At 30.5% G+C, this 16,057-nt stretch overlaps 1 protein-coding gene across 1 annotated transcript; it reads right to left on the bottom strand.

The window, feature by feature from the left end:
• Positions 1 to 1,611: 1,611 nt before the first annotated feature.
• On the bottom strand, positions 1,612 to 15,827 carry LOC130446767 (transcription factor E2F5-like). The gene is made up of 6 exons (XM_056783208.1): positions 15,630 to 15,827; positions 15,473 to 15,582; positions 15,127 to 15,403; positions 14,963 to 15,076; positions 4,395 to 4,533; positions 1,612 to 1,829 (listed from the first exon to the last, which is right to left on the bottom strand). The coding sequence occupies exons 1-6, from the start codon at positions 15,735 to 15,737 to the stop codon at positions 1,699 to 1,701; spliced, it is 879 nt and encodes a 292-aa protein (XP_056639186.1). The 5' UTR covers positions 15,738 to 15,827; the 3' UTR covers positions 1,612 to 1,698.
• Positions 15,828 to 16,057: the final 230 nt, after the last annotated feature.

Raw genomic sequence — 16,057 nt, 5'->3', positions numbered from 1 at the left:
GATCGGCCGGCTTAAGTTCTTGTGTTAACTGAACTTTATAGGCTTTAAGACCCAAGTCTTTATGCAAAATACGGTGTAATGACGTTTGTGGAATGGCTAATTCCAAAGAACGACGAGGAATGGACAAACCTGGGTTTTCTTCAACACTTTGGGCTACAGCAGCAATATTCTCAGTTGTTCTTGAGCGATGTGTACGGGTTTTATTCCTCACATCACTAACTTGTCCCAACAGCTCAAATTTTTCCACCAATTTCTGTATTGCGGTCCGATAAGGTGCTTTACGGTGACCCAAAAATGTTTTGTGTCTGTCTCTGCCAAACTTACACCATTTTTATAGTGAATTTTAATAATTTCAATGCTTTGTTGAAGCGTGTATCGTTCCATTTTCATTAATGGCGTAGTTTCTACTTGTCAAATGTCAAAAAATGACAGCTTCAAAAGTGACATTTACCGAAATAGCGGGCTGTTCAAAACCTCTTAATGGAAAACCTTTATAATAAGGGATTTCGCAATGGGTGGACTTGGTGGTATGCAATTGATGGCAAGCATATAGTTTTAAAGGCATCGGTTAATGATGGAAACTTGTACTACAATTACAAAGGAACCATTAGTATTGAATTCATGGCCATTGTAGATCATAATTACTGCTTCAAAACAACGATGTTGGCTTAAATGGAAGAATATCTGATGGTGAAGTTTTTCAGAATTCAAAAATGTATACGAATCTGGAAAATGCTATTCTTCCAGAAGGAACATTCATAGTTGGAGATGACGCATTTCCTTTGAAACCATACTCTCTCTCTCTCTCTCTCTCTCTCTCTCTCTACTGCATTCGAAGTATTCATTAGGTTTGTTCCAACCTGCTAATCTAGACTGTTCTTGGAATTGCTTTAATGACAGTATTGCACACGCCGAAGAGCGGTTCTTGTAACGATCTTTTTTTTTAAATGTCTGAATCAAAAAGAAAGTAACAACTGGTACTTATCTCTTGGAAGTACCTTTGGGATATCAAGTAATAGCACTTAAAATCATAATTAGTCAGAAATTATATAGTAGCTTTAGCTAATCGATATTGCTGTTAAACCTAGATAACAGTACTCTTCCTCCAACACCATCGAACCTAAATTTTCATTTAGAAAAAATCAAACTCGACTAAGAAACAAATTTTTAGTAAACTGACCGTAGTTAACATTTGGAGAAGTTGCGAAAACTACCAGCATATGGACTATACTAATTTAGACAGTCATTACTACTACTGAGTTGCTATTTCCACCAAGTCCCAGTGCAAAGACCTCATCAGGATTTTACTTTTATATAAAAGTATTTTCCCTTATATCTTTTAGACAGTCAGTCAATTACAGTTAGTTACAGACAATTATAATAAATTCTAGATAGTTCTAAGTATATAATTGTATAGAATAATGTATTTGAAAAATAAATTTCAGTTAGTTAATCGTCGTGATATTGACAATTTGCATAATTATATTAATTAAAAGGTCGCCTACAAAAGGAATATCAAAATAAAAACAGTTTTTTTGTAGATAATCTAAGACAAAAGAATAGGTAATCACAGGTACACAGGTACAGGTAGTTTCTAAAGAAAACTTCTTGTATATATAACAGTTTTTATTGCCAAAAAAGTCAAAAATTATACACGTTATATACGAATAAAACGAATGATTTGTATATGATAACAAGTTACGAAGTAATTCCAATATTAGGATAAAAAGTTTCGTCGAACAAATCTGCAGCTCCCTCACTTTCTAATAGACTAAAATTGTAATCGGGATGTAGTGGTACAGGATTTAAAGTTATGAATGATGATTCATCTAAAAACAAAGGTGTCCGATTATGGAAAACTATTTGAAATAATTTATACAAGTTTATATAATGTGTGACAATAATAAAATTTTATTATTGTTATACATTTAAACATATTTCTTACGAGTGTATTGTACTTGACCATAATTTTAGTCCCAGATATTGACACGGACTTTCCCAAGAATAATCGCATCATTTCAATAAATATGATATTAGTAAAACACATAGAGGACATAATACATTATCCAAATATTCCACTAAATTAAAGTGTAAAACATCAAAAATAAAAAAAAAATAAATGGTTGATGCACTTTCCGGCTTGTACTGCTTTAAGTAAAGAAATAAAAATTGATCGTTTTCCAAAAGAAAAGATTTAGAAGATAGAGTTACATATTTTCGCTGGATTAAAAATGAAATACGCTTGTTTGAAAGTCCTTTTTCATTGAGCGTTTCTACGGCGCCAGATTATTTACAACTAGAGTTAATTTTAAAAAAGGTGAACCACCAATGGAACAGCAACGTTGTTATGCAAGGACTAGGAGTAGACACGGAAGATAGAAATATACTAAAAATAAAATAATGGAAGAACACATAGGACACTAGAGTATGCGTGATGAAAAACAAAAGCAAATTGAGGAATGTAACTTTTCAATATTTTCTATTAAAGCGTTATCGTATTGGGACTGTGGTACAATTAAACACTAAAGTGTACTAACTCTAATATATTCCGAGCTTTCGAATACTTATATATTCATCGTCTGGTAGTGAAATTATGGTCAAATACAATATAACAAATATGTATAAATGAATAACAATAATAGAATTTATTTACAATAATTAGTTAAAATTTGCGGCGGTTTTAAGTTATAAAAAGTTCTTCTTTTAAAAAAACAATAAATTCATCGATATCAAATATGAAAGACAAGATGAAAATTTAAAAAAAGACTAATAACAAAAAAAAGAATCCAGTTAGAGTAGGTATCCAAAATGTCCTCCATTTTCACGAATACACAAGTCTATTCTTTTTTCTAAAGAATCCATTAATCTTTTAAATGGTTGGGAGTCAGCTATGAGGTCATTTAAGTGACGTTGAATTCTGTATTACAATTCTTAAGGTGAATTTACCTCTGTAGCATAAATTTTTTCTTTAATATACGAATTAACTGTGAAATGCAAGGAATTAAAATCGCATGACCGAGGAGGAGTTTCTGCTCCCGTACCAATCCATCGATTCGGAAAATGGTTACTCAACCAATTACGACACCTTCTATCAACATGCGGTGGAGCTCCATCGTGCATAAAAGTAGAGTTCTTCGCTAGTTTAGTGTTAAATCTTCTAGTATCTCAAATAAGTAATTGCTTAAAAAATCCAGGTACACATCACGATTTAAATTTCCAGGTAGAACGTGATAACCTATTAATTTGTTACCTAAAGTTACTGCCCAAACATAAACTTTAAATAAGTGTTTGTAATGTGATATCCTTTTGACATGTGGATTCTCATCACACCAGTAGTGTGCATTATGGGAGTTAAACACACCTTGTCGCGTAAAAGTGGCCTCGTCCATAAAAAGAATACATTTTAAAAAATTTGTATTCAGGGTTTTCCTTTCTTGTAATGTTCAACAAAAAACCATTCGAACCGGTAGATCGTCTGGCAGAAGCTCTTGAATTTGTCTATAATGATAAGGATGTAGCTGTTGCTCTTTAAGTATCCTCCAAGTACTTGAAGAAGACGTATTTGTTTGTCTTACCACATTTGATTTTGATCAACTAAATTTAAAATCATATTTTCTTTATTAATGGTTCTTGTTTTTCTTGGCCTACTAGAATTTTTTTTAGTCTTACATTCCCAAATTCTCGTCAACGTCGTTCAATGGCTCTAAATGTATTTTTACTTGGTAAGTAACAGCTGCACTAGAGTTTCCTAAACACTCATCAGTGTATTAAACATTTGAGTACATTGTGATTAACAAGATTTAATTTAACAAGTAACAAGTTTCCAGAAATTATTGTCTCAACGTCATAACTACCAATGAGGGACAGAGTAAATGCTAATGCCGTGTAAAATTAAATAATTATGGGCTCTCAGCTATTGGGGGCTTTAGTATGAAACAAACAACAGTTTGAGTCCCAGAACCGCGATACATGATCATCAAATTGTTGTTTGTTTCATACTAAGGCTTCCAATAGCTCAGTGCCCATACTTACTTAACTTTGAAAAATCAAAAAAAATCTCAATTTTGTTGAATGTGTCCGTTTTATCGATGGGGGCTTATTTACGCGATAAAACTTTTTAACTCACATAATTTTTACTAATTAATAATAATAATTAATAACTTTATCAATACTTCATACCAGCATCAGTTATTACTGTATAATTTTCAAATCAAAATATTCCGAAAGCGGTACACAGTATCGAATTTTGATTATCAAGAGTCCTTTTTTGGTGTAAAATTGAATGATGTTTAAGTTCATTTGAAATTTTTCTTAATAAATCTAATATTGAAAAAGTTCAATACTACTTGGTACGTGTGTGATACATATTCTAAAATATTGTTTTAAAAACTTACATTCAGGATTTTCTTCTAACCAGTTATTATACAAATCAAAACGATTGCTTCTATGTTTTTTGAATAGTATTTGTGCAGTCAAAATATCTGGATCATCATCTTCATTGTTAGTGTACTTTGGGTCTGGTTCTATTGTTACCTAAAAGTTACATAACCAACATTAATTGAAATTAAATTTAATTAACTGATTAATTTCATTAAAACAGAAGCTTGAGTTACATGAAGAAAAGTCTAGAATATACTAAAAATTGATAGGCAAAAAGATCATATTTTGTAAACATGTGTCAGCATCTATTTTAATATAAAATAGTATTGTTGTAAACACTTTTAATGAATATTAGTTAATTCAATCGTGAAATTAATTAAATTCATTCGCTTATAAAATTGTAAATTGGGTTTTTTGTAATAATAAAATTTTTAGAAATAAAGTTTCGAAAGTTAAATATATAATTCTCTTAAAGGTACTTTGGAAGTTATGTAAGGCGCGCATGCTTCATAGATGACAAAACTCATAGGAAATATATAAACGTGATATGCGCCATAAACCCCTTAACTTTTGAGTGTGTTAGTCGATGTTATTAAAATTTCTGTCATATATCAATATTGACGTCATTTTAATTTTATATATTTTTTATTTTATTAATCGTTAAGTTCAAAAACTCTAATTTTTAAGCCAAAACTTTGTTATTTTAATGAAAACGTACATGGATCCCTCCTCATAAATAGCTCCAATGAATTACTTTCTGTCAATAATAATTGAATATTTCATAATTTTTCACTTTTTAATAAAAAACTTTAGGACTGAAATCAAGTTCTTTTTTGTTCATTTACTACACAATTTTTTAAAAAATCGATCTAATAAGATCAAACTTTTCTTGAAAATTCCATTGTATTAACATTGGGGATTTTCTTTTGTCCAATATCTGCAGTTATTCCGTTTCAATATCCAATATTAGTAAAGCTGCTTACATCGGAAAATAACATAAAATAACACTAACTCCTTTTGGCAATACAGACACAGATTAAAGATAATAATATTCCTTTATTCCTAGTAATATAATGTGGGATTAAAATATACGAAAGCTGAAACTTCTAGTTCAATGTTTTAATTAATAATAAATATTCATTTATCTCCATAATGCATTTTTCGAAGTTGTCCTTCAGTTTTAAAACACTGGTCCCGTCTTGGATGATTTAATCATGTTATATTTCAAAGGTCTACCTGACAATTGATAATACGAGGGCCGTTTTTTTCAACTTCCAATAGGCTATAGATAAAAGACAAGTTTATATAAAACAATAATTTTATTAGCAAAAGGTTACGGTTACTTTTCGACATAATCACCGGAGAGATTAAGACATTTGCTATATCTGTGTACAAGCTTTTAAATACCCTCTTCACAGAAAGTTGCCGCTAATGAATTCAAGAATAGTACAAAACAGACCTTGAAACTTCTGGAATTACCGTAGATAAAGCAGTGATGGTGAATCTGCGGTTTTCTTTAACCACTCTGTCAACTCATTGAACCAGGTCATCTGAAACGAAAGATTTGCGACCTTGCCCCCCTTCATTATGCACATCATTACGGCATCTTTAAACTTTCGGCACCATTCACGTACAACACCAACACTCATGAAGTTTTCTCCACAAACACATTCTCCGATGGATATGTGCAGAATTATGGCCTTCGGTCTGTAGAAAACGAATCACACAATTCACACTTCAATGAATTTGAAACATGGAAATCGGAAGGAAATAGAAGAAGATTATCCATGTCAAAGGAAAAGCAAATTACTGGATGGAAATGGGATTAGTTTTGTTTCCAGTCCAGTATAAATTTCTTCAATTTCCTATTTCTTAGACCTTTTGATATATTAATGCATCTAAAAATTTTAGGTCTCTTCTGTTTTAAAATTATTTTTTTTTTGATAGTTTTTAAATGAAAGATAAATTTTGACGTTTCAGAAGAGACCTAAAATCAAGAACATTAAGATGATGCATGAATGAGGTTTCTTCAAATTAGAATAAGGAAATAAATCAAGACGGAAAATATGATGACAGATATTACTACAATGCATGGACCATGAATATGTGAGAAGAAAACCCAGAAGATTATTTTGTACATGGCATATCAAAGGAAACCAATATTAACAAATTTATGGTACTGGACGAAAATTATTTTAAATAAATAGAAGACCAAGATTAACGAAATATTTACAAAAGTTAGTATTTTAATATATGTGTATTATAGTATTTATCTACCTCTTTTAGAGATGATTTTTATAATTTTTTTTTATACAAGGGTCTTGTGATACGGCCGGTATTATGGTGGTATCTACATTGTTGCCAGATCTTTCCTGTTTCCGGAAAAATAATGAACTTTGTTATTTCAAATGAATCACCCTGTATATTTCGCACTTTTCGAAATCCTTCAGAAATACTTGTTATTTTTTATCCTTATTTTTTATCCAATTTTTCCTATTCCTAAATGCCATAATTTTGGAGTTATGCCTACATTTGTTTTATCTTCGTCAAAATTAAATAATACATTTAGGTGATTGTGACTTCTACAATAACAAATCTGACGTTTCAATAAATTATTATTGTCGAAGTTTATTGAAAGTCACAATGGATCGTTTATCTGAGAAGATCGAATTGATATTTTAATGACATTAGGATATGGTGATAGGCGTTGAAGTCAACAAGAAACGTGTAATGTCTTTAATAATTTATATCTTAACCGAAATCCCATAACAAGATCTAGTATCAGTAAATTAGTAAAAAAGTTTAACGAAACTGGTTCGGTCAAAAATTTATCCAAAATAGGGCACATAAAATCTGCATCAACTGAAAATAAATATTTAGATATTTGTGTCCTGTTAGAAGACAATCCACACGTGAGTACGAAACAAATATTTTGATAGAAGTGAAGAGTTTGTAGACCTAATGATCGAAAAATGTTACAATCAAGACAATCCAAATTTCTTTAGTAATATTATGTTTTGCGATGGGGCCATTTTTTGTATTAATGGAAACGTAAATCGGCATAATTGTAGATACTGGTCACGTAACAATCCTCGTTGTATGCGTGAAGCCCAATATCCCGAAAAACAGAATGTATAGTCTGGGATAATAGGCGACAAAATAATTGTTCCCTTTTTCATTGAGGGTAGCTTAAAAAATGATCCGGCCTATTAAGATTTATTGCGAAATAGTATTATACCTGAGTTGGCTCGGATATTTCCAAATCCAAGTAAGTATTTCCAATTCCATTTGAAAAAAACTTCATTATTAGTAATTTTCAGACAATAACAATATCCCAAACGACAAAATTTGGCTACAACAAGATGGTACTCCACCTCACTATGCGTGTGAGGTGAGGCAATACTTAAATGATGTTTCCCCGAAGATAGATTGGAAAAACATCGTTTATAAAACAAAACAGAAACAAAATTTTGAAAATCTGCTGTAATCGCCTTTACTGTATGTTTTCTAAAATTCGTAATTTTTTTATTTCACAAATGTGGATCTACTTCTAATATGACACAAACATTCAAAGATTTGTCTTCAGTTGTTGTAGGTTTTCTGCGCCATGATTTGGATAAATATTTTACCTGCACCAGTTTCGTTAAATTTTTTACTAATTTGACACTAGACCTTGTTACGAGATTTGTAGTAGCACATAAATTATTGAAGAATATTCAAATTAAACGAGTTTATTCAATCATAACCATCTAAATGAACAATATTCATAGTAACTTTGGTGGAGATACTGTAAAAGTAGCTATAACTCCGAAATGAAAATGAATCAGTATTCTTTAAGGATTTCTAAAAACACAATAACAATGTTCAATATTTTTCATAGACATCTGACATCTGACATGATAGAGATCTGACAACAATGCTGATACCACCATAATATTTTCTGAGTGAAGAAATAAATAAAATGTGGACCCATTGATACAGAAATCATTCAGGAATCGATCCAATATTACAATAGAAAGTGTGAACATCAAGTGGAAAACGTAATTTTCGATATTTAGCTTATTATATCAGATACAAACAAAAAACATATTTCAATTTATTTTTATAGGGTCGTTAAATGTACTGGAAGAAATTATAGGTGAAAAGATGTGGAAGAAAATTATTGATACAGAAAAAATAAATACCAAAAATTACCACAGAAAAATTACTATGGAAATTCAGAAAAAAGCAGAAAGTAATAAAAATAACAGAAATAATTGAGATGGGGGCATTTAAGGTAAAATCGAATTGTAAATTTAGGACAGGGTATTGTAATGTACCGACAAATAAGATTTAACAATATATGAGCCTTCGAAATTTCAATTCGCTACCAAGATAATGTTGAACATTTCAAGAAGAACGTGATAAAAACAAGGAAAATTAATTATCTTTATTGTAATTTACTGTAACACATATGTAAATTTTAATGTGAATTAATTACAATTTTGATTTATTTTCAGTCTTTCATTTACCTCATATAGAATAGAGAATGAATTAATTTTTATCATTATTCATTTACATGAAAAATGCTGCAACAGTTAAAGTTTTGTTCTTAATTTGGAATTTTTTACTTGTATATCATAGTGCACCTCCTGGAAAGAAGTGGCAACCACCCAAAATATTTTTTTATGCCGATCACTGTATAAAAATATGGAAAACCAGAAAAATTTACTTTTGACCGTTTGATTCTACATTATGTTTAACTGTTTAAATTTGGCGGGCTCCGTCTACTATTGGTGCGACTTTCTGATTGGCCTCGAATGTGTGCCAAGTTTGTCAAGCGTCTGATTTCTTTTATTCGATTTCATACAAAAGGCTTCCATATCTCATTTCCTCTAGTCCAGGCCAAAACAATAAAATAATCTGAGTAAAAAAATGTAAGTCTAAATTTTCTTTAACAGTACATGATAAGCAAACTGCTATAGTTGCTGTCATCAATTCTAAGCGTGGTATACTTAAGTGGCGCTTCTCGGAACGTAGGAAAATACAACAAGCATAAGCATTCTTGCTGGCATCACAGAATACGTGTGACGACCAATTTTTCGCTTAAAATGGCATATACTATCTATGAATTTTTAGATTTATTAAAAATAACAAATTCTCTATCCACTTCAAAAATTCCTTTTGTATTTCGCCACTTATTTCTTGATCCCATCTAATATTTTTAGACCAAGTCTACTGTAATAAAAGTTTCGGATATAAAATCGCAGAGCAACATCAATACTTTTTCTTTTGGTAACTTTCTCAAGTTTAATATTTTCTAACCAATCTAATACAAATCGTTACGATACCAAATCAAACCCAAAACTGGAGATAACATTGTATCGTCTTCTGATAAAGTGTTTTCCCAGCGTCTAAGATCAAAACTTGCTTCTTGCATTATTTTAGATGGCCCTTCCATGAATTGGTTTAGAGATTTCCTACCATCTACACTAGTAATGCAGTTGTCTAGATAAAAGCTATTATAGTAACTCGACTGTTATATTTTCCGAAAATGCTGTTTCTCCCTCTGACATTTTGGTAGTGTATTTTGAGGGTGATGAAAAATAACAGTTCTCGACAACACGTGCATGTCTATTTTTTTGTTGTTGTGATAATCTTTCCATAAAAATTAAACAAAATCTCTTTCAGAGCCATCAAAACTTTTTTTATATCTAAAATGCTCCAGATTTTTCTTGGCGGTTTCGAATTAGTAAAGAAACATTGTTTTGCTGGAGCGTCGAATACGGGTCTAATTTTTGTAGTAGAACTGGACAATTTGATCACGGGATGATGGCTTAGGAAATGACCAGTTAATTTACTGTTCTTCAAATCTTCTTTTACTTCTTCAATAACTTCTTTTTCCAACCACTCATCAAAACTTTTTGATATTTATCTGATCTTCTACTCTACATATTATAGTTCTTCCAATATCAATTGCATATTATAAAAATTTTATATAAAAACCCTTGTCGACAATTTTGTTTGATTTACCATTGGCGTATATACATCATTTTATAAATTTATTATTTTTATAAAGACTTTTAAAAATATGTATATCTTATGCTGATTACATTTTTGTAATTCCGATTTTACGTTGCCCATATTAACTCTATAGGGTTAAATATGCAATAGTAAGAAGGTAGTCTGACAATGTTCTTTGCACAGCTTGTCTATATAAAAAATTTCGTTTCAATTTTAGAACTTCAATAATAGTAGGTAATTCTTTGTTTGTTGGGCCTTTTTTACGATCACTGGTAAGAATATTTTTTTCAGAAATGAATGGTAAAGTTTGAGCTTTGTTACTACTACTACTATTTGGTATCTTAAGGAGTTGCCACGATTGGTAGGATGCGTTGTCCATAACGATTTCTGATTGTGGTAGAATGTCAGGTAAAAACTGTTCATTAAACCACTTTTCAAATTATTCTGCTGTCATATCTTCATGATAATGAGCTGCACAATTTTCAATTTTTTTAGCAGATATTAATAAAGCATTAGACACGAAACCGTTTTTGCTTCCAGCGTGTACTATTATAATGCTTTTCCGTTTAGAACATGGCCCTTTCAAACAGCAATTTCTACTATTGTCAACCCAACTGAAATTTACTACATCGTTACTGTCGTGAAACCATCTTTCCTCTAAATAAATTCTATTAGAACTTTGCTAGTATTTTATTTGACGCAAATAATCCTGTCGCCATCGAACTATCCTTGACGATTCGGTTATTGCCATCCGTTTATTCAGATTTTTGTTTTTAAAACCACGTTCTGACAAAACTTGCGCGATGTTTCTAAACTGGTATAATTGTATTCTGGATAATCTGCTTCCTTTTGTTGTATTACTTCTAATGTCGTAACCCTGTTCTCCTTTTACAGGGTGGCCCTTTAATGTGTGGAAGTGCAATAACTTAGATAAAATATACAAAAAATGTTTAAATAAAAGTTGTTATATTTTCACAGATACACATTTCTAAAATATTTTGAGGTTCAGCCTAATTAAGTATAGTTTTTTTTAAATAGGACACCCTGTATATTTGTTTACCGTCGAATTTAGCATAAAATTCTGTATCCAGTCCTGTCTTTTCTTTTCCCATAAATTGTGACCTTGCCAAGTTGTAGCGAAAAATATGAAGATTTGACAAAATTTTGTGCACTATAAATGTTGCCTAGTAAACGTTATTAGTGAGAAGTAACTAAACTTGTTTGGTAAGTACGAAGGTAAAGGATGGATGAAATGTCTGAACAGAGTAGAAGTTTCGTTTGAGGTTCGTGGTGTTTTTTAGATAAGCATTAATTCAGAATATTTCATATTTCCATTTTTTTAAATGGAACATCCAGTATATTATTTTACTATCTAAACAATTTTATCCCTTCAAATTATGTCTCATAATTCTAAAACTTGATTTAGACCATTTTTAAGAAAATTGCATTTGTAGTTTACGATTTAAAAATATTCACCTTTTTAACAAGTAAACACTAAATGTGACGTTTAAAATACTAAAATATTGTTTTTGTGACAAAATCAAACCAGTAATTTTATACCTTCAAAAACCGTAATAAAAAAACAAAACTGAATTAAGCAAACATCACCTTACCAACAAATAAAATGAAAATATCCATAGTTTTATCAATTAACCTGTGAATTTAACATTATCGCAGTTTAAGCCAGAATGATTAGTTATTATCTAGAAGTATTACGAAGAAATAGGAAGCAATTAAGATCATGAATTTTCTGATACAAGAATTGACATATATGATTTTTGTACTGGGTGCCAGTGATAAGAACTGTTTACTCGCACAAAGTACTTATCAACAGAAATTTCCAGATAGAAGATATCCACGAAAAAAGAGATTGGAAAATTATCTTTAACGATTTACCAGAGCTGGTAGTGTAGCTTACGAAAAAAGCGAAAGGTCGAAGAATGTAATGTCACGGGACAACGAGATTACCGTAATGTCAAAATTTATGGGAGATCCTCATATCTCGACACGGGAAATATCAAAACAAACCGACATAAAACCGTACTGTTGTCCAAAAAATTCTATCTAAGAGCAAAATGCATCCTTACCGTATACAACGAATGCAGGAACTTTTGGATGATGATTATGAAAAGCGGTTAACCTTGTGTGAGTGGGCTCAAGTAAAATTTCGGCGAAACAGAATTTTTTTAAATTTTGTATTATTTGTCGATGAAGCAAGATTTCATAAAAATGGGTTTGTTAATTGATACAATTTCCATTATTATGCAACAGATCAACCTCATTGTATACGGACTATCAGTCAACAAAGTGGTCATTAAATGTATGGGATGGATGTTTAGTTACTTCTCACTAATAACGTTTACTAGGCATCATTTATAGTGCACAAAATTTTGTCAAATCCTCATATTTTTCGCTCCAACTTGGCAACGTCACAATTTATGGGATTTTTAAAAAACTTTACTTCATGTTGTCACACTTAGGTTAAACATCCTGTATACCTTAAAATATTTTAGAAATGTGTATCTGTGCAAATATTGCAAATATAACAACTTTTATTTAAAAATTTTTTTATTATATTATTTTATCTTAAGTAAGTTATTGCACTTGCACACACTAACGGGCCACCCTGTATAAACTATATATTGTCCTACGTATAAAAACTTGAGTAGCTTTGTCGACCGATTTCAATTTTTCTTTACATGTTTTTCGCCTTCTGTTATTTATTTACTCTAGATAATTGAGCAATTCTTATTATGATTTCATTGTCTTCATTCTTTATTAGAGAAATTTAAGAATTCAATGAATCTCACCAAGCCACGCCACCACTTATCGCAGACTGTCTCTGGCAGGAATATTTCAAAGAAATTGTATACATTTGCCTTCCGACAGTTTCTGCCAATAGAAATGCATTTATGTTTACAATTCGACGTTTTCATTTGTATACAGTGGAGATGATGAGTCCACGTGAACTGAAGTATCAAATTGAAAACATAAATAAAAAATTCAATTTTTATAATAAAACAACTTTTCTTGATATCACTTTATATAAAATTAGCAGTAACATAAGAACAGAATGGTATACGAAACCAAGTTGGTCGTCAAGATATTTAAACCTAACCTAACAAATCGTGTCATCCTATGTCACAAAAATCAGTGATAATAAGTTTGTATGATAGATCTATCCAATTATCAAGTCCTGAATTTGGATGCTTAGCTACTCAAAAAGCAGAAACTGCATTGAAAGAAAATAATTATATATCATATATATATATATATATATATATATATATATATATATATATATATATATATATATATATTATTATTATTATTTTTAATTATCCGGAAAAAATATTCAAGAAAATTATAAACAGATACTACAATCAATTAAAAAGCTAAACAGAAACAAAACATCAACACAAAACATTTGTCCTTACCATATATAAAAGGACTTCCCCAACAACTATCAAACTATTTAAATAAATATGATATTAGTGTAAGTCATAAAAGACATAAAATATTATCCAAATATTTCACTAAATTAAAATCTGAAATACCAAAAAACAAAAGAAGTAATATTATATATTAAGTGCCTTGTACTAATTGGGACACTGCCTACATTGGACAGACATCTCACTATTTAGAACATAAACTAAAAGGTTATCAATACCATAAAAAAATAAAACTGCGTTAATGAACAATCATATATCAAAAAACATAAATTCAATTATAAAGATTCAAACATTCTTGGAATGAAATGCAAGACACGGAAGAGAGAATTTTTATAAATGGTTCACTTTCATCAGAACGCTATAAATGATGCAATTATTGCATATTACCATCCCCACAAATTCACTTATTGGGTGTTGAAGTGGAGGGCAATATATATTCTGGCATAATCACGTGGCTGAGGCTAAGGCAGGCTCACAAAAGCTTGGAGTTCTCTTTAAGACCAAAAAACCATATACTTTGAAACAGCTTCTAATTCTCTCTTGACTCAATACAGAAGAGAGCAATTGGAGTTATAGTTTACCAGAAACTTGGACAGCCTAGAGCATAGAAGAACGGTCACTGACCTGACTCTGTTTTACAAATACTACCACAGCAGATGGTCCTTCCAGCTGTCCAATATAATCCCACCTAGAGCAGAATTTGTAAGATCTAATCAACAGATATAACACATCCAGAACGTCAATTTATTGGGATTCCTTTTTTTGGAGAAGTGCAATCAGCTATGTTTTTCCCAAACACTACATCTTAGGGTTTACCCTTTTCTACTTGCTTTTTACATAAAAAAAGGTGAAGTGCAGAGGTGAGAATTACATAAATGCCAGCAAGACAAAAATTGGCACTATCCATTTAAAGAAATTTAAATATTTTTTATACCTGTAGAGGATATTATAAAACCTTTTTCAAATAAAAGTCTATAAGAACAAAATTCAAACCTTGACAAGTCATTAAATCAGTAGAAATGTTAGCTAGTGGAACATTTGAAGGATGAAACTAGTTAGCAAAGCATTGCTGTTTTTTTTAATTATTGTAATTATACCTGCAATACAACAATAATTAATTTTGTTACCCTTTTCCTTTTCTTGCTATTTCCTTCTTCATCTCTTGCATTATTACTTAAAATACTACTACTTATTGGGATCGTTTTTGAATTAAATTGTAACTGGAAAGAATCTTCGTTATGCTAAAAATTGTTATATTAGCAAAAATTATTTACAGGTAGATCTGACTTACTTCGAATCTTACAGTACTACTATTCACAGGTGTATTTATTAGAACCACGGTATCATTATTACTGAATTGTGTGGAAAAATCTGTATCGGTCACATATAAATATCTTCTTGTTTCTATATTTTCAGTGATATTGCGAATACTTTGTTCTATCCACAGCCGATGCAGATCTAATTCTTGTTCATATTCATTTAGTTTTGTTATCCTCTTTTTCAATTCTGATATTTTTTTAGTAAATTCATGGGTGTTTGTTCCCGGTAGACATTTACAAGTGAAAGGTCTGAATACAAAATTTTTTTCATTATATATAAAATTTGAAAGAATACTTGAGGTAGATAGAAGCACTTACTTCCATTGAATACTATTTTTACTTTTCTTCTCTATAAGTCCTATACCTTCTAGCACATTAGTAATATCATAAATTCTCCTTTTTTGTCTTACAGCTAACAAATCAGCAGCCTAAAAAAAAATTATTTTTCTACGATTTTTCACATATAGTTACTTACAATTTTGAGATCTAAAACACCTCCTGTAGATCGTTTTAGTAGACCTACAAATTTTGTTGTTAATAACCCCAGGGATTTTTCAAATCTGCTATGTGAATGTTCAGTCATTTCTCACTTTAACCAATTCAAATACTTCGCCATAATAAAATTTTTGGATTGGCGTTTCTTCTTAATATTGTCATATGCCAACAACAGAACAAACTTTACTATTTTGGTATTTACAGTGGCTGCCGTGTTCAAGTCTATCACAAAATATACAATTTTTGCGTATGCCTTTAATGCCATAAAAGATCAATTGAATACATATAATGAAAAAGTTATTGAATCCGAAAATTCTATTTTGCTTATTCATTGGAAACTATAGGGTTTTTCGGAAACTACGATCGGCTTAACCATGATCTGAATGTTCAGTAAGTAATCCGGTATAG

Source organism: Diorhabda sublineata, chromosome 7 (genome assembly GCF_026230105.1).
Source record: "Diorhabda sublineata isolate icDioSubl1.1 chromosome 7, icDioSubl1.1, whole genome shotgun sequence".
NCBI lineage: Eukaryota > Metazoa > Arthropoda > Insecta > Coleoptera > Chrysomelidae > Diorhabda > Diorhabda sublineata.
This window is presented reverse-complemented; position numbering and strand designations above follow the sequence as displayed.

Excerpts from the sequence above, each read along its gene's own strand:
- LOC130446767 (XM_056783208.1), bottom strand. The coding sequence starts at position 15,737 with ATGACTGAACATTCACATAGCAGATTTGAAAAATCCCTGGGGTTATTA. Across the intron at positions 15,404-15,472 it reads AAAAATAGTATTCAATGGAA|ACCTTTCACTTGTAAATGTC; the intron begins GTAAGTGCTTCT and ends TTTTGTATTCAG. Across the intron at positions 15,077-15,126 it reads GTAGTACTGTAAGATTCGAA|CATAACGAAGATTCTTTCCA; the intron begins GTAAGTCAGATC and ends AACAATTTTTAG.